Genomic DNA, 17,217 nt, shown 5'->3' with positions numbered 1-17,217 from the left:
ATGGCGATAGAGATGCAGTCAAAGGTTCGCTGATGTTGGATTAATAGAAGCTATAGCTCTCTACCTTTTTTGGGATTCTCCTGTTTCGAATCAGAAATGTTGCGTGAGTTCCTCTGCTAGTTACCGTGTCGGCTCACTCTCAGTAGCGGTGTTACTGTAACACGTTAACCTTCGACACTGGTCTCCCATTGAGCTTTGATTCTCGGGAAGCTTCCCAGGTCACAGATTATTCTGAGGGACTCAACCTATAGCTGCAGCAGGATTGATCTCCTCAGCACCATCGTTATCTTTGTTGGCCACGACTCGTTGCCCTCTTGGGGTTGCTTTCCGAGAGTACTTAGTAAGTTCTACTTACTGCCCATAATACCGTCCCATCCCTTCAGACATTATAGAGAATGCCTGGCGTTTAAAATTTGTTGTTAATGCCGTCGACACCGGAGTGGCGAGCACAATGCGGAGTGACTCCCTCCGCTTACTACCAACTGCACTTACCATCGTTATTCTCGACTTGACCGCAGGATGGAGCAGTGGCGTCGGTGCTGGCACCGTCATTGGACCCGACGGCAAAGACGGACGGATGCTTGAATGGGGGTGGTACCCTCCTTCAAGCACCCGTCCGGCTAGTATCCTCGGGGTAAACTGAAAAGTTATTCTTCGTAGTGAGGGCTGTTGATATCTTAGAGTATCTTCTCGGCGAACACTCTCCAAGTCCTCATCCAATGGCATAGCGGCCCCTATTCTGCGGATGATCTCGACTATCTCTTATGATTCTTTCACATAGCGCGTTGGTTCCGAGGGGATGTTGAGCTTTCATGATCGGTAAGTTAAACAGTTTTCCGTATGACAAGCTATCTCTACAACTTGAGTGACCCCACTTTCAAAGTGCTCAGAAGGCCCTTCGTCAGCTTCACGTAGCTGTACTAACGCTATTGTAACATGTTCTACGATTAGATGCTCCATCACGGCCATGCCTTGTAATTATGATTAACTTACAGGCGTAATGGTCGACTCGAAATCGCACTGCAACACAATATTGTGGGCAGTAAGGATGAAAAGGTCTTGGCTGAAGCAGGGAGCCATCACATCCGCTTACGAGATTACCTCGACACAGCCCTCAACGGGCTCGTCAGAGCTTGGTGGGGTGAATCGCAAGAAAGTGGAAAGTAAAGGAACAGTAACAATCGATTAATACAACAATGTACTTATAATACTGGCAATCACAACAAGAGGTAGAGATGTACTGATACTGTCAGCTGAAGACGGTGCCTTCGTAGTGCCACTCGGGGGAGATGAATCCTCTCCAGAAGGTGATTGGTACTCAACAGTGGACTTACACTGGGTCTTACCGTCGTTGACATAAGAGCTGTATGAGAAGGGAGATTCGTTTGCGTGGATATCCATCTCCAGCAAGGGGACACACGCATCAGGATAATAATCGCGGAAAGTGTGGTATGCATCGACGGTGTCATTAAGCTTCTCCGCATCCTTGACATAGAAGAATGCCTCAATGCTGCCGGGAAGATTGTTGAGCCACGGCGTCGTGTCGAGAACCACTTCGTTGTAGACGCGCTCTTGACGTTCCAGCATGTGCTTCAAATCATTAGGTCCCCACCAGCAAACGTCGTAGTCTTCAACACCGGCCTTGGCATCGAGGACACAGGAATTGTTCGTGTGACGTTGCTCACAGGCAGTATCACCATGATGGCATCCACAGCCACGATTGTAACGGTCATCGGTACCGCCATCCTGTGAGTATGCGCACATCATCGTCGATTTCTGCGGGTTGAAGATTATACCACCGACAGCAGTCGAGTAGACTGGAATACTCCCATCATCGTCATTCCTTGTCTGGTTATTGATGATGAGAGTACAAGCACGATCTCCGGTCGTATCACAGCCATCGTAATCGTGCTCCGCGCACTCCTCGGCTGTATAGGGTCTCCAGGGTTCTCCGACCGCTACAGCATGAGCATGGCTGAAATGGTGAAGAATGATTCCAGCGGCCGTCAGGTCATCGGTGTCATGACCGTTCATGAACCTTTCATTCACACCCTCCAGAACTGTCCTACTTCGGACGGTTATGACGGCCAGGGCGGTGCAGATCAGGAGACGAAACATGAGGAACAGAAACAACTCCAGAGCGGCGGCAATTAACCACGCTGAATTTTGCGACAACCACTTCCGCTTATCGAAGCGATTACCTCGAGGGACGATAATCGTTCCACCGCTTCAACCCTGCAAGCGGAATCAACTCACCCGCCAGATTCTCAGTTTTCTGTAGTCTGGAAAGCGAGAGGGGACAAAGCAGGACATTGTCGCACAATGGTCTAGCTTCGATGATCACGAGGGGACAATTGGTTGTGCTCGCGAAAATGGGTTTCTGATAATATTCTGCCAAGGTGCATTCTCAAATGTATCTCAGTTCATGAGGAAGGATGAAGGGCGAACGAACCCCGTGGTCGGGAATTGAGAGCTCCTCCCAGTTGCCAAGCATCGCATCACGAAAAAAAACAAGGAAATGCAATTTCCCGGAAGGTACATTCCCTGCTACTCATGCTGTTGTGCTAATGAGAAAGAACACAGTTGCTGATGTCCAGAAAAGCAAAGCCCAAGGTTCACTTCATAACGATGTAAGCCTGGATGGCTATCGTTTGCTCATTTGTAGTTTAGGAAACTGTAAAGGTGGTTACTATGTAAAGCAGCAATATACCGCGAAATTAAGCGAGTTTGATTATACAAACGGCAAATCGCCCGTTCTATGGTTGTGCAAATTGCCGCTCTGTAGAGGAGCGCTTTGCCGTTGGACGAATAAGTAGTTGTCGGATTGCATCACGACGCAAGCAAAACTCCCCGTGGAATAGGACACAATGTGACCTTCTCAGTTCTACAGGTTACAGTGTAGAGTCGCAAGGCATAGGAACTACAGTGTGACGTGGGGTTCGCACGAACAGAAGCATGCATATACGTAGAATTGACTACTGCACCACAGAGAGATGGTAACTTCTGATTGTGTCTCGACTATGAGGTCAGGCCAGGCGGTTTTGTAAACTACGGGTAACTCAGAAAAATACTGACGGCGATCACGAAGATGGTCACAGCATCGTGGGGACGATCTACGACGGATCAAATATTCGAACAAGGCATTCGATGTCTGTCAATTTCGTAAAATTAGACAGGCTGGAGCCATCAGTCTGAACGGCTACTCATCCACACCAAAGTTTAACCCAACCGACGGAACTTCTGCCCCGGGGTGTTTAGCTTTGAACGTATCGTGTGCATTTATCGTGTTGTACAGTTGAGCCACCAGATGATCATAACAACCAAAAAATATATGAATGTCCGGCATGTATATACGTCGAGGGAGATAAACAAGCCTGCTCCCAGTGCAAACACGAGATGTAAGACCTGTGCTCAGCTCCTATGTGGGCTGTTGGGTTGGAAGGCGAGAGGTTACTCAGCAGGCTCTCATCGTCACTTGTTAATTACACTCATCTTCAACTCAAAGCGCTTTTGATGATTTTTCAGCTCGGTAGAGTGTAAAAATTGGTGCACTGAATGATACGCTCGATAGTAATACAGCAGAAGTGCGGTCAACAGCTGAATGAACGAACGCCTTTCAGAAGCCGACATTGAAGCTCGAACCACAAGAGCACTTGGATTCGGCCAAGACGTTCTCGCTGACCTAAAAAACCAAATATGAGACCGTAGGCGAAGACCTATATATTACCACAAACCTGGAACCAATCATCTCCTCAACATAGTCGACTTTGCAATGATCGAGGTAGGACTCGGACTGAAAACGCAACCATGCAAAGACAACACGAGGGCACCACCAAACAGAGTATTCTCCCCTCGGGTATTACCAGTGCATCTACTAACATCACGACAGATCCATCGTCCGCCTCTACCTTATTGTCTGTCGGAGTAGCCGTGTCGGCAGGGACGAGATCGAAGTAGTACCTAGGTGGACGGTCTCATACAATCCGTGAGGAAAGCACCACGTGAGCGTACTGGAAGCCGCCGCATCCGCCGGAATCGACAGTGAGTCGGAGCGCTAAAGGGATATTACGCTTTTTGCTAACATCGATTATGTGCTGAGAGAAGCGTCTGTGGTACCACAATCTGTTATGCAGGAGAGGCTACCTCAACGCCAGCGGGCTGCAATGTGACGTTCCCGTTCTCCGATACTGCAGCTTTGAATGAGGCCGCCGCTGCTTCCGCGAACCATCGTTGGGACTGCGCTACTGCTGGAGGCAAGAATCGTGAAGAAGCTCGGACGGCTAGAGGTCGGAAAAGGGACCGTCCAAGTGTAGTGGAGAGTGATGGTAGCATACGGTAAGGGGAAAACAAGTAACTTGGTAAAAGAATTACACTTTACCTGGTCGGTAGCGCTACTGATTGCCCACGGCTCGTATCGACTGAGTTGTTGGAGAAGCCGATCATCGGTTGTCGATGGACGATACGTATCTTCTGGAAGTCCTAGCAACATCGAAGAGCAAGGTCAATCCTAGCACTCAGCCTTTTCCGGCGCAAGTAGCGCACGCCCAGATATTCGGCCCAAGCGTCTACGGCAGACATGCGTAAAACGTTCGAGTTAGAATGCGTCTTCAGGATTACTTGACACATGCCACTGTTAAGCGGCGACAGGAGCAGGGATGCTACGTACAAAAACTCCAGTTGCTTCTCTGTGGGCGTAACGTGTATTGTGCCTGATTGCCGGAAGCGGGTTCGCGCCGTTTTATATCACTGACTGATCTGAGATGTATGTTTCCTGAGTGCCGATCCCTGCAGCGTGCTGGCAACGCAATAGCGTAGAGTCCGCCGCAGAGTGCTCGCAATAATTTTCTGCATTGCACTAAGCATGGAGGTGATCGTCGTTGTGTCGCTGCCAGCTGTGGTAAGGGTGCAGTAGGTAGGGCATCCTTCTGAGCTCAATTCGATTATTGCCTTCAAGCATAAATGGTTCACAAGTGTCAGAAGAAGGCGGAAATGGAGGCAAAGGAGTGGGATGCGGGTGAACTCCTGCTCCCAGAGGATAGCAGCCACATATAAACACTACTCCAAGCAATACACCGAGCTTGTTCTGTCATCTAGTCGCTGGAAGATGAGGATATGATGGTACTGTATCAGCCGTGGGAATAGCTATGCAAGTGCTCGAGCGTTGCTGGATATCTCCAAGTTGTGTAAGAGCATCACTATGCGCCATTGTGGATGCTAAATCCTACGGATGAGACCTACAATGAGAGCTCTGGTTCAGAATCCTATCGACTACAGCTATCACTGTACTGAAAAAAAGAGGCTGGAAACGATGATTCAAGACTGGAGACTTCCCCCGCCGAACTCCCCTTGACTGGACATTTACCCGCACCCGTAGTACCCGCATAGATGCACACACACTACGAGAAGATGTTTATCTAGCCCAATCGCCTCAACCGTTACTATTACAACGCAAGCGATAAAGGCTGCTCGAGAGGAACACAGGAGATACACTTTCATACTGCATTTAGATAACTTTATACTCTTATCATCTTCAAGGCGGGGAGGCCGGTTGATCACTTCCGGGCTTCAGCTTCTGCTTTTGCCGGTCTTGATAGGGGTTGAGTTCAGTAGGGGCAATAGGATGAGGGAGATCCTCAATGTTGTTGTTATCGCCACTACTACTACTACCGTTGGTAGACAATAACTCAGTCGACGAGGGAATGTCGGAATTGTCCACACTTACTAACGGGGTATAGGATGACGACAGTCTCGACAACGAGCTTTGATCAACTCCATGATGAAAGGAGTCTTCAGGCAGCAGCACTATACTAGTACCACACGAGACACTAGAATCAGTGGTAGTAGAGGCAGCTGTAGTACAGCCAGTGGTGGCAGTGCTGCTCTCATCATTCAAAGGAGAGGAGGATGAGGAGGAACACAGATCTTCCGCAGCCTCTTCGCAAGCCCCATGGGACAGTGTATCAGCAAACAAACGTTCGATCAGAGTAAGCCCACAGTTTTCGGCTTCGGTTGTTCGACTATAGGGGGAAGCCAAAGCAACCACAGAAGATGCCCTTTTGTTCGGCCTGCCAACCTTCCGAGCTAAATACTCCCGAGAAATCATCCTGGCCTCATCCAGAGTGTTGGTGAGAATACACATCTCAATGAGAGACGAATTACTCGCACTCTTCAATTTCCCCATGGATCTAACTATCGGCCTCAACTCTGGGTGTTTACGCATTTCCTAAGAACCCAAGCAGCACTGACATCATCAACACAACACGAGCCTATTGACTCCCACCTGCCCAATCATGCGCCTCACTCGCATACGTCCATTTTCCCCCAAGGGCAACTTCGTGAGCGACGACGCCAGCTTGCGTATACCAGCATCACCTCTTATATCTGGGCCCAGCACGGCCATCCCAGCGGTAGGACTATTACCACTGCTACTGCTGTTCTCGAGGCAACAACCATTGTCACTTGTCTGAATGCTGGCAGCCACCCCGGCTGTTGAAACCGACTCAGAAGAAGAAGGAGAAATGAGGCCAATAGATGCGGGATAGCGGGAGGATAGTAATGACGATGATGAGCGATCAGCATGAGCAGACCTCAACATACGAAGCGTGCGATATGATGATCGCAGGGAATAGCAAGCCTAAATAACCGAACATAGATCACCAATTGAAACTCGTACCACACCAATACTTCATCGTATCAGGAAACCTTATCAATAAACACAGTACATCTATTCAGACGTGGCCCTCTCGATGAGCTCTTGAGCTAAGCACCCAGCTGCCGACGATGATGCTACTAAAATTAAGTCCGACTGCAAGGCACTTTCTCGACCTGAAATTTCCATAACGGTGAACTGACCAGTGCCGGCAATCTTACAGTGGGCGAAGACCATCTCCCCAGAAGGCGTTGTAGCAGCAAAGATCCTCTCGTCGCCAATGACTTCAACCAGATGGAAGCCGACGTCGTCTGTCAATCTGCTGGACACTTCCGGTACCTAGGGAAAAATAACTTCCACAACAGCGGAGCGAAGCTAGTCTCACGTGGGAGAATGACAGCTGTATCTCGCATGAGTCCTGAAGCTTCTGCCACTCTCCACCCAACTGCTCAGTAGTGATATCCAGAGGCCTCAACTTCACCTCCTCCTCTTCCTCCACCTGGGGCTGTTGGGCCTCGATGGAACCATACGAGCCCGGGGACTGCTCCAACAGATTGAACTAAACCACCGGAGTACTCCCCAAGACAACTACTGAGCCGCTCTCGATACTACCTCCTGCTTTGATGGCTGCTGAACACTACGGTGAACAGGTACCAGAGAAGGGGCCGATGAAGGGGCTGCACTCCCTAGCATATCGTCATCGTTGGATGATAGAATATCCAACGACGAGGTAGTGAGGGGCACGGGCATTGCCACAGCCTCTGCTGAAGGAAAACTCGAGTCCAACTCGCCAGGACTAGAAGTGGCCACCTACCCTCAGCAGACTCTCGATGAGACTCCTCTGCAGTAGGTGATCCGAACAGGTCCAATAAGTCAACAGCCTTAGTGGGCGGCGGTGGAGGCGCCTTGGGTGCTGCCGACTTCCCATCTGCTACCGACCCAGCCTTAGGCCGAGAATAGCCCGGCTGGCCAACCCTGACAACATCACATATAGAAAGCGATCGGTCCGAATCAGCCCACAGTGATCTCGGCCCAGCTATCGGTTGCCGCCGTGTAGCCGTATTAGTACTACCATCATTAGTACCAATGCCAGCAAACAACGCGCCAGCCATCTTCTCTTGAGCTGCCCTACGGCGTAACTCATCCGGAGTAGGATAAGTAGAGACAGTAGCCAGGGCGGGCGGTGTCCTTGAAGGAGGCGCGGGACCTGATGTCACACCAAGTCTTTTGAGAAGGCTCCTCGAGGCGGTAGTACTCGGCTGTTGGAAAGTCGATGATGCTGCTGCTGGGGCGGCGGCGGAGGCGATCGCCTCCGCGGGTTTTCGAGCATTGAAGCCTTGAGGGCCCCACTTCTTCGGGGCATTCACTCGAAGACCACCTGCTGGGGCCGGGGGCTGGGTAGAACCGGACTGGTAAGGACTGGACACTGGCGGCTTATTCTGAGAGTAGCACGACATTTTTGATACCACACCATTGTGAAGATCTACATTTCATTACCATAGGGGAGTCTCGCCACGCTTCCGAGCTAGACTGCGCTGTCTGTCCTCCTCCTCCTCCTCCTACTGTGGTACTACTACTAGGCTGAGACACTGCCCCTTGGGACGGCATGGTAGGTGCGCTATAAGGCGTGAAGTTGAGACCAGAGAGAGCACGATGACGTTCTTCATACGAGGACGACGACGCCGATGCCTCGACAGCATAGGCCATAGCACTAGGCCGATCGTATCTTCACAAAGGCAGCTACATACACCCACAGCTTCACACCAGGGCTCACTCTTTCATCCCCTCCATTATGGCTCTATCTACCACACCGTCGAGGAATGATAAAGATATGTCGATTAAGGAGTCCGATTGCTCGTAGTTGGTCTCGTCGTAGGGGAAGGCCGACGGCAGCAGGTCCGGCGAGCCGTCGAGGATTTTGAGGTACCTAAACCCGACTATAAGCAATAGCATATCCTTCAACTAAGACCACTACTCGAGACTCCTCTGGTACATGTCCGGGTCGGTACTGTACTTCCGTAGGGCTCGTCGCACCTACAACTGGAAATAGGCCCACTGGGGTCAGACCGAAGCCAGCATCCTACTGTGTCCACGGAGGGCGTCGAGGCAGTTTGCTGTTGCTCCTGACTGAGTAACTTCATCATCGCCGAGAAAAGATAACCTCGAGTGACTCTGGCCTACCAGTGAGGACGCCCCATCACCATGACCCTTTGGCGCAATAGCCTACCTCGGTGAACGTAGGCCGATCCACTGCTTGGCTCACCAGAATGTCGATGATGTCATCAGTGGTGTAACCACTCAATGTGCACATACAACCGTATTCGCCCAACACCTACACGACCTTGTTTATGAAAGTGTCACTCAAGTTCTCTGTAGTACCCAAGCCGCGATCCTCACGAGGACATCGGGCAAACTGTCAGAGTTATCAGCAATCATCTTCACGTAGGTGTTAACGGCCCATCTGAAAGAATATACGTCGGCTTCCCTCAGCTGCGTGCAGGAGTCGCTCCACCACATGAAAATTCACACACGAGTTGGTGCCGAAACCAACAAGAATTCCCTCATATAGATGACTATGTGCATATTTTCCGGACGTGTTGGTGTCAATCACCATCGACACGATCATAAGAGCGATGACCTACACTCTAAACTCAGGGTCGTCCTCGCCACTCTCTGCGACCAAACGCATAAGGGAGTTGGGCATAGAAGGAGGCACCAAGGAAGGGGCCAACTTGAACACCTGGTTAATGGTCTCGGCATACCATTGATTCGATGGTGAATATCTGTCTGCTAGGGAGCCAACTTTCCGGACCTGAGTGATAATCCTGGATAAACACGAATAACAGCTGAGCAGCATGAGCCTATGAGTACTACTACCCACGTCCTTACCAGATCTCTGCGTAGATGGACATCATGGGAGCATCGGAGGTTTTGCAGCATCTTAGCACACACCACAATGACGTTAGCTGTGTTGGCCATACGGTAAAGCAGATCCAATGTACCTTCACATCGACACACACGTTCGACAATCTACTACGCTCTATAGGATAATCCGAATAAGAATAATTATAGAAAATTATTTTCTATACCCATAATCGGGAAATAGTCATAATAGAGACCCCTCGGAACTATTTCGATTCCCTACGACTCCAACAAGCCTCAAAAGTATACTATTCCCTACACTACGTCTCTTGAGAGTTTCGTCAGGATCCTCCAGGCATTCTACAACCTTCAGCTGATGCTCCCTCGCATAGTCTGGGTTCACTTTAATCTGCGAAAAAGGACAAGTCAGCCGCCGTCCGCTGTGTGATCACATCTCACGATCATCGCCAGTCCGGTGACTCCAAGGTACTTGAGGTTGTGACTGTCACTCTGTAGGAACTTTGATATAGAGGCAGCACTCTGTTCTAGAAGGGTGTGGCTGGGGTACAGCTTAGCCGCGCATTTGACGCACTCGTAGACAACACTATACCCAGCGTTGACACCGGTGTCGGCACGGCGCATGGTCTCCTGTATTATGTCGTATACTTGGGCACTTACATCTGAGAGGAGCATATGCAAGTAACACATGCAGGGATTGAACCAGGGTGCTTAGATGAGACAACATCGATGTCAACCACTACACCAAATTTCTCGGCTAGATACCAGCTAGATAGATATCAGCATTAACCACTTACCTTGATCTCCTTCTCCCAGCATTCCCATAAGATTCACCAAATTAACTTGCAGCCAAGGCGCCGGCATACGATGGTAGTCAAAATCTCTCGGCAGTCTATGCTCGATTATTTGCTTCAGAATATTCACCAGCGAGGGTACCTGAACATCCTAAATCTGCCTTTCAATGACATTGAACATTACTACCAAGTCCTTGCAGGAGTCAGGATCACTGCGAATGATGTCCCGCAGCAGATTCAAACTAGCCCCCATAACTGCCGGATCAGGATCACACAGAGCTCTACGCACATCCTGCTGGACATCATCAACTACAGAGTCCGGCGACAGTCTGAAGAAGTGTTGAATACCTGACAAGGTGCTAATCCGATGAAACTCTAGAGTGAACTGTGTGTACAGATGATGGCCTTCTTCCGCACAGCATCTTGGGAATGTGTAAGAAGTTTGGTAACCAAAGGCAATATTGCTGGGATCATCTCAGCGTTCACCACCTGGGTGACGGCCGACAGAGCTGCACAGGTCTCTAGGAAGTTGGAACCTTTCACAGTGGGAGATACTCCACATGGTGAAGTTCTATGTATCGACCTACTGCCGAGGTCCCGCTGCATGGTGTTGATCAACAATAGCATCAACTCGTCATCACCATTGAGGAACAGGGACGAAGCCATGTACCCAACTTTCTTACTGTATACGTTCTAAACAGTGTGGGTGGGAAAATACGCACATTCGGCGACCATATAAAAATATAGAGGAAATTTTTGGGAAATTCCTGTGAGTTTCTGTCCACTTTTACACTATTTCGTATGCAAACTTGTACGATTTCCCGAGCTCAGCTGAGGAGAGCGAAAATATATTCCAACACTAGTACTGAGCTCAGTAAGCGACCATCTCCCTACCTTATCCTGAGCCAACTTGACAGCGTGTATGTAGGCAAAAGAAGCATCGTGCCCGAGCATTTCCACATAAACAGCTCGTATCATATACCTAGCCGATTCGGTGGACCCCAGAAGGGAAAGAAAATTCAAGAAGTTACTCCTTCATTTTTTTGGAAGGAATATTGGGCTCCAAGAGTTTTCGCTTTAACACTTGCACTTCCCCTTGTATGATTTTGTCCTCTTCCTGCTTCGACCTGAGACACCACCATTGGTCAACGTACTTAAAATGGAGCTTTTACTTGCTCTCCCCGATGGCCTTTATGAGCTCGAAAAAATCCTTGGACAGATGGCCTCCTGACATGATCGAATAAAGGTAAGGTCAATCTCTCTGCAATGGAAGCTGCTGCTCGTTCGCTGCAGAGAACTAACAACGCGGATGTTCGCTACTGAAAGTACCGCTAAGATGTATCAAAAACCAAGCCAGATGCAAAGCTGTGAGTATGGAAAAACCTTTCAAGCCGCACTAGCCCCCAACCCTTGACGATGACAATGTGCAGAAAATTGAGTCCCAATGCAAAAACAGAAAAATAGATTTCTGTGTTACATCTGAGATACAATGCAACTCCACTCTTAGACACGTTTGAGCTAGACCGATTACCCGTAGTAGATATAATATGGTCCGACTGCTGATTTGGACCGTTGAGTAAATGCAAGATGAGCAAGATTAGCAAGATTTGTAACTTCGGAGTGTATACAGTCAGCGTTGTTTCTATTCTACCATGCTTTACTACAGTTCCTCTCTACCGTATTGGATAGCCTTTGTGAGCGTATTTGGTGCAGTACTTGTGTGGTAATATATGGGAGAAACATACAAGGCTCTTTTCGCACCTTTTTTTCGCGTCCCTTTGGAATTTTTCCGGAATATTTTTCACCTTGCTTTAGCGGTCGAGCTCCCTATATAGAGCAGGCTGGAGGTGTGAGTAGAGTAGTGGTAGTAGGCGTATGGACTACCATATTTCAACAAAAATTTTGTTTCACCAAAAGAACATAGTAAATTGAATTTCCCTAGGTACCTTACTCGGGAGCAAACGCCCGTTGCTATTCCCGAACCCTATAAGGACTCCCAAGGCCGACTGGTATATTCCATAGCCGCGTTGCAGCGCTTCGATGGTCGTAATAATGAGGAGAAAAAATGTACATGGGCCTGAAGGGGAAGGTCTATGATGTGACCAAGAGCCCTATGCTGGGTGTCCCTGGCGAGCACTATGCCAAGATCTGGGCTGGCAAGGTAGGATGGCGATGATGATGATGATATGGAGAAGCTATTTTACGGTTTTTCCATCAGGATTGCACCGTGTCCATGTGCCTGCTCTCGTTGAAGGCCGAAGATGCCAATCGCACAGATTGGGATGCGATCCAGAAGGAGAAGCCGCAGTATAGGAAAACCCTGCTCTCTTGGGTTAAGCATTTCCATGACAAGTACTTGGGCCCAGCAGGGATCTATTTACCTCTGAGAAATGTCCTTATGGGGGAAATGTTCCTTATACATTTACGTGGGAAACTGATTGAAGAATGTGGTCCTAGCCATACGTGGAAAATTCAAAATGAGCTCCATCAGGGAACATTATAGGTTCCTCGATGATCCCTATAGTGCTTGCTTTCAGATACCCTGTAGTTGGCTATGTTGAGGAATATATTACGGATGGCAGGGACCTTGAGGCTGAGGTGAGGGTGTGATTTGGTGGGGGGATGGTATCTATGATTTTTATGGTAGGACAAACAGGATTGGATCGAGATAGAGGAAATCGAGAAGGCCAAGGCTGCGGAAAAAGCAGCGATTCTTGAGAAGAACAGAAAAGAAGCTGCTGCTAAGAAAACAGCGGCTAAGTGAGCTCTTCAAGCCTTGTTTCAGTACATTGCCGAATACTGGTGTATTGTCGTTCATAGTGATCTCAATGATGGTGGTTATATGGTGCTCCTCTGTACTGCGAGTGGTATGCTTGTTGGTTTATGATGGAAAGGTTGAGACATACTCGACTGGTTAGTAAGAACCGAGCCAAGTGCTGGAGAGCTTAGTTCGTCCTATGCTGAGGGGAAGTCGGCCTCCTTCATACGACTGTTGTGGTGATGCTGGGCCAAGGTAGTGTAGTCGTACTACGCCCTTTCAATGGAGAGGGTTCGGCTACTACAAGGAAAGGTTCACACTTATCTTACTGTTCGACTGCACTTGATCGATGAATATATGTGGGGGAATTTGTTCGCCGTAGTTGTTGATTCCTCGATATCCCTCCCCTCACCATCCTTACAATGTGTATTTCTCAGCTCGATAGGGTTCCACGCTGGTTGCTTTCGCTTCACTCGATGTGGTTGGCCTCAGTGAGCTCCCTATAGAGGTAGACTGGGCTTGTTGCAGTAGTAACCAGAGGACCCAGTATATCGGGCGGCGTATTTTCATGATGGCAGGGCTTGGCAATTTACTTGGCTTTGATGGTGTTGGTTGAGTTGCGAGTAGGTTAGTTTTCAAGGTCCCAAGTTCGATTCCGGGGGGGGAGTATATTTCTGAAATTCATGCGAGTATCGTTGTTCCTGTTAGTCCTTGTTAATTTTGTGAGCGTTTTATCGAACCCGGACTGCTAAAATGGATATTGCTGCGGTCTGCAAGAACGGCGTTGAAATATACCGCTTCGATCTCGTCGATAAGTCGCTGAAGAAGCTCACAACATTAGAGGGATCTCATGTCACCAATGCGGAAGGTTTCCATTGGAACGCAGATGGTAACACTGCCGGCTACCATCCGTGAGGTCTCGGGTTCGATTCCCACACGTGTTGTTTTTAGGCACGCTCTGTGCTTGTATGAACAACGAGAACGGTATCACTGTATACGATGTAACCAAAGACTACAAAGATATCGTTATGGTGGCCACGCCCAATTCCAAGGGCTTCAAATATTTTTACTTTTCTCCTCTGTCCAGTTATATGGTAGCAACGGAGCGATGCTCGAGATCATCTAAGGTGTAGATTAGGTTACGTTCGAGAGGTACGACGCTAAGCGTGAGTTACCGAATCTAGCCTTGTGGAGTGTTGCGGGTCGATGCAAAGCAGTCGAGAGCCGCATGAAGAGGATGAATAAGCATCTATGGCCAGCAATGAAGTGGACTGATGATGAAGCCTATTGCGTGCGGATACTCCCCGACGCTGACATTGTAAGTAGTGGAATATATGTTCGCTTTCATCAGCTCATCTCGGAATTTACTCGCGATTCGGGGTAAAACTGTACAGAGACCAACAGTAATCTCCTTACAATTTTCGCATTGCCACTAACACCTGTGCATAGTTCCTCACCCTGAGGTCTAGTCGTAGTATTATTTCAGCTGCAAGTATTGAACTCGACGAAGGCAACAACCAACGAGCAGACGATTCCGGGTATACAGCAGATCGAGCTGTCCCCCTCGGGGCGTGGTGGGTAGTTTGCGGCTTGTGTGATCGTATCGTCTTGTTGCAGAGGTCGAGAGCGAGCCCAAGGTGGCTTGTGTGGTGTCCAGAGGAAAGGAGAGGCGCCCGGCGGTAGGTTGGTAATATACAAGATAGTAGGGCTGATGGGAGTTTAGGTTCACGTCTCGATGCTGAGCGATCCTCAGAAATTCGTTTTGTCATACAGCTTCCCGGAGGGCGATGACATTACCCTCTACTGGAACGCCTCGGGGACTAAGCTTCTTGGCCTCCTCAGCTTGGACGTGGACGAGGCCGGGAAGAGCACGTAAGCTGGTGTACGTTGGGAGTACCTATGTGGTTGTATGTGGTAGGTATTATGGCACTAACATGCTGTATCTATTCGACATGGTCAATAACGTCGTGTCGAGGGTCGCATGCAAGTCCCCTATACATGATATAGGATGGTGTCCAGGGAACGCACGGAAGGGGAAAATCGGTAGCACAGAGGCATTGGTGTAGTGAAGGAGGTGTGGAATAGGTAAAGCTGATGAGGCAGAGGAGGAGTTCATCCTCATTGCGGGTCCGATCCCTCCTGAGACGACTCTACTGAGTACGGCTAGTATAAAGGACAGTGCATCGGATTCGGGAGGCACTGAGAATGGCTCGGCTGGTCAACGGCATCTTGATGTTGTACACGGTATGGGTAAAGCGAAGCGCAACACTGTAAGGAGGGGAGGCGGTCTCCTATCTTGAATAGTACCTTAGGTCTGCTGGAATCGTTATGGGCGATATGCTGTAGTGGGTGGGTTTGGTAATATGGCCGGCGAGATGGACTTCTGGGATATGGCTGAATGCAAGGTTGTAGGGAGTCTCCGGGCCGAAGTAGGAACATATACGTGAACCCCTCCTCCTCCTCCTCGTCGTTGCTGTTGTTGCCGTGCATTAGTAATTCTCAGTGCCCAGTGATAAGCACGTGGGCACCTGATGGTCGTCACTTCTCCACAGCCACCACCTGGCCTCGAATGCGGGTTGATAACAAGATTGATATCTACTCCTATAATGGTAGTCGCCTCTCGCGGGTCTCCCACTATAGTGTCACCCTTAGGTCGTTTGATATGTCGTCATGAATTCAATGAGCTTTACTCGGCATCATGGAAGCCTTCTGCTGCATTCCATGTAATCACGTTTAGTTGCACTCTTGCCTCATTCCGGTCTCAGGACGTACCGAGCTCTCCTCGAGCACTAGCGACGGCATTGGATGGGCCATCGGCTCCAGCGGCCTCGAAGGCTTATCGTGCGCCAGGAAAGTGAGAGAGTTTCGGTACAAGACTTGGTTGAAGTTCTTGGTTCCGCAGATCCCCTCAACCGGGTTCCCAAGACGATAGCGAGAGTAACGGTGGTCACGATAGCATGAACGATGTAATGCTACAAACGCTTGTGAAGAGTAGGTTATGTTTGGGTGGTTATAGGAGGTCTCGGCTGAGGAGGAGCGTCGTAGAGGGCTGTTTAGTGCACTATTGAGAGGGGAGGTTGATCTCGAGGATCTAACTCCGGAACAACGCGCTGCCTATGGCGGTGATAGAGCGGATAAAAAGAGTAGGTTGGCATGGTTAGGTTAAGTATAGTACCTCTGATGGGCGCCATCCAGGTGGTAAGCATCCTAGTGCTAGAGGTGAGTTGTCCCCTAAGGGCACCGAAACCCTCTCGGAGCCGAACACCACCGCCACCACCAAACGGTTGTCTCCGGTGGCCGCGGCAACTCCTCCGGTTCCTCCTCCTGCTCCTATGGTGGTTACTCCCCCGTCGAGTCCGCAACGTCCAAAGCTCGCCCCAGCTCCGGAGCGTGGCTGGTACTATAAAGATTTATCGGATACAGTTCAGGGGCCTTTCACACGGGAAGCTATGCGAAGATGGTTTGAACGTAGGTTAACACGATGCTGTAGATCTCATGCAGTTGGTGTGTTATCTTTCAGAGGGGTACTTGAAACCTGACTTGTTGCTGCGCATCGGCAAGAGCTCGAGTTTCCGCTTCCACCCATTGAGGGAGCTTTTCCCCGCTCCTGTGGACTCGCCCAACCCTCGAGCCAGCGCACCTTTTCTGGACTTGATGGTGGCCCCTTCTGATTGGGTTACGCAGATGATGGAGATGGTGAGAGAGAAGCATCATCAACAATGACCAGCAGCGGAGTTGACTGTTTATCGTTACTGCTACTAGCACTATTACCACCACTATAGTTTCGAGAGGCAAGCAATGGCCCAGTTACGGGGGCTCTGCACTGCAGCAGTCCGTTCAAGTGTGCTGTTTGTTTGTGTTCAGTACACGCTGGGGAGAGTGAACCCAACCGGTCATCCCTAGAATACAATAACGCGCCAAATCTACAAGTGTAGACATCGAGGAGCTTGTATCGTGTCTAAAAGAGAGTCTCACTCTGAGACTCTCACACCACTCGCTATTTCACAGCCATCATTCTTGTCTGCTCACTTGTCCAACTTGCACGGGAAAAGGTGTAGTGAACTTTCAAGACACAAATTCCCTTTCTCCAGGCCGTTCAAATCGACGCAGATACCCGAATTCCTCATTGCTCTTAC

General features: G+C 49.5%; 5 protein-coding genes across 5 annotated transcripts in view; 2 read left to right on the top strand and 3 right to left on the bottom strand.

Moving 5' to 3' along the window:
• The window catches only part of Pmar_PMAR023215 (hypothetical protein), a gene marked incomplete at its 3' end in the record, with an annotated part of 2,427 nt that extends 300 nt beyond the window's left edge, over positions 1–2,127 (bottom strand). The window contains exon 1 of the mRNA XM_002771241.1: positions 1,335–2,127. Within this exon, the coding sequence (XP_002771287.1) occupies positions 1,335–2,118 (784 nt within the window). The 5' untranslated portion in view covers positions 2,119–2,127. The remainder of the gene's footprint in view (positions 1–1,334) is intronic.
• A 1,489-nt stretch (positions 2,128–3,616) lies between these two features.
• Positions 3,617–4,332, bottom strand: Pmar_PMAR023214 (Protein hesB, putative; the record flags this gene model as incomplete). The annotated part of the gene is made up of 5 exons (XM_002771240.1): positions 3,617–3,682; positions 3,728–3,793; positions 3,864–3,960; positions 4,012–4,094; positions 4,144–4,332. The coding sequence occupies 5 exons, from the start codon at positions 4,330–4,332 to the stop codon at positions 3,617–3,619; spliced, it is 501 nt and encodes a 166-aa protein (XP_002771286.1).
• Positions 4,333–6,721: 2,389 nt separating this feature from the next.
• Positions 6,722–11,557, bottom strand: Pmar_PMAR023213 (AP-1 complex subunit gamma-1, putative; the record flags this gene model as incomplete). The annotated part of the gene is made up of 24 exons (XM_002771239.1): positions 6,722–6,825; positions 6,871–6,988; positions 7,035–7,208; positions 7,262–7,410; positions 7,464–7,624; positions 7,670–7,856; positions 7,905–8,088; positions 8,213–8,375; positions 8,424–8,576; positions 8,625–8,683; positions 8,734–8,826; positions 8,877–8,981; positions 9,029–9,110; positions 9,292–9,461; positions 9,539–9,651; positions 9,836–9,920; positions 9,971–10,191; positions 10,327–10,465; positions 10,511–10,671; positions 10,719–10,859; positions 10,911–11,016; positions 11,218–11,305; positions 11,355–11,450; positions 11,496–11,557. 24 exons carry the CDS (start codon positions 11,555–11,557, stop codon positions 6,725–6,727), a joined length of 3,111 nt encoding a protein of 1,036 aa, XP_002771285.1. The 3' UTR covers positions 6,722–6,724.
• Positions 11,558–12,388: 831 nt separating this feature from the next.
• Positions 12,389–13,087, top strand: Pmar_PMAR023212 (Membrane steroid-binding protein, putative; the record flags this gene model as incomplete). The annotated part of the gene is made up of 4 exons (XM_002771238.1): positions 12,389–12,484; positions 12,542–12,675; positions 12,861–12,921; positions 12,971–13,087. 4 exons carry the CDS (start codon positions 12,389–12,391, stop codon positions 13,085–13,087), a joined length of 408 nt encoding a protein of 135 aa, XP_002771284.1.
• A 700-nt stretch (positions 13,088–13,787) lies between these two features.
• On the top strand, positions 13,788–16,894 carry Pmar_PMAR023211 (conserved hypothetical protein). The gene is made up of 16 exons (XM_002771237.1): positions 13,788–13,970; positions 14,033–14,175; positions 14,220–14,399; positions 14,568–14,655; positions 14,699–14,760; positions 14,805–14,953; positions 15,000–15,124; positions 15,167–15,351; positions 15,394–15,510; positions 15,585–15,690; positions 15,734–15,804; positions 15,847–15,935; positions 15,984–16,047; positions 16,098–16,224; positions 16,277–16,549; positions 16,602–16,894. Exons 1-16 carry the CDS (start codon positions 13,835–13,837, stop codon positions 16,802–16,804), a joined length of 2,118 nt encoding a protein of 705 aa, XP_002771283.1. The 5' UTR covers positions 13,788–13,834; the 3' UTR covers positions 16,805–16,894.
• The last annotated feature ends 323 nt before the right edge of the window (positions 16,895–17,217 follow it).

This window comes from Perkinsus marinus (genome assembly GCF_000006405.1).
Source record: "Perkinsus marinus ATCC 50983 genomic scaffold scf_1104296963186, whole genome shotgun sequence".
In the NCBI taxonomy this organism is placed as follows: domain Eukaryota; phylum Perkinsozoa; order Perkinsida; family Perkinsidae; genus Perkinsus; species Perkinsus marinus.
The sequence above is the reverse complement of the archived record's forward strand: the minus strand, read 5'-3'. Positions and strand labels throughout refer to the sequence as shown.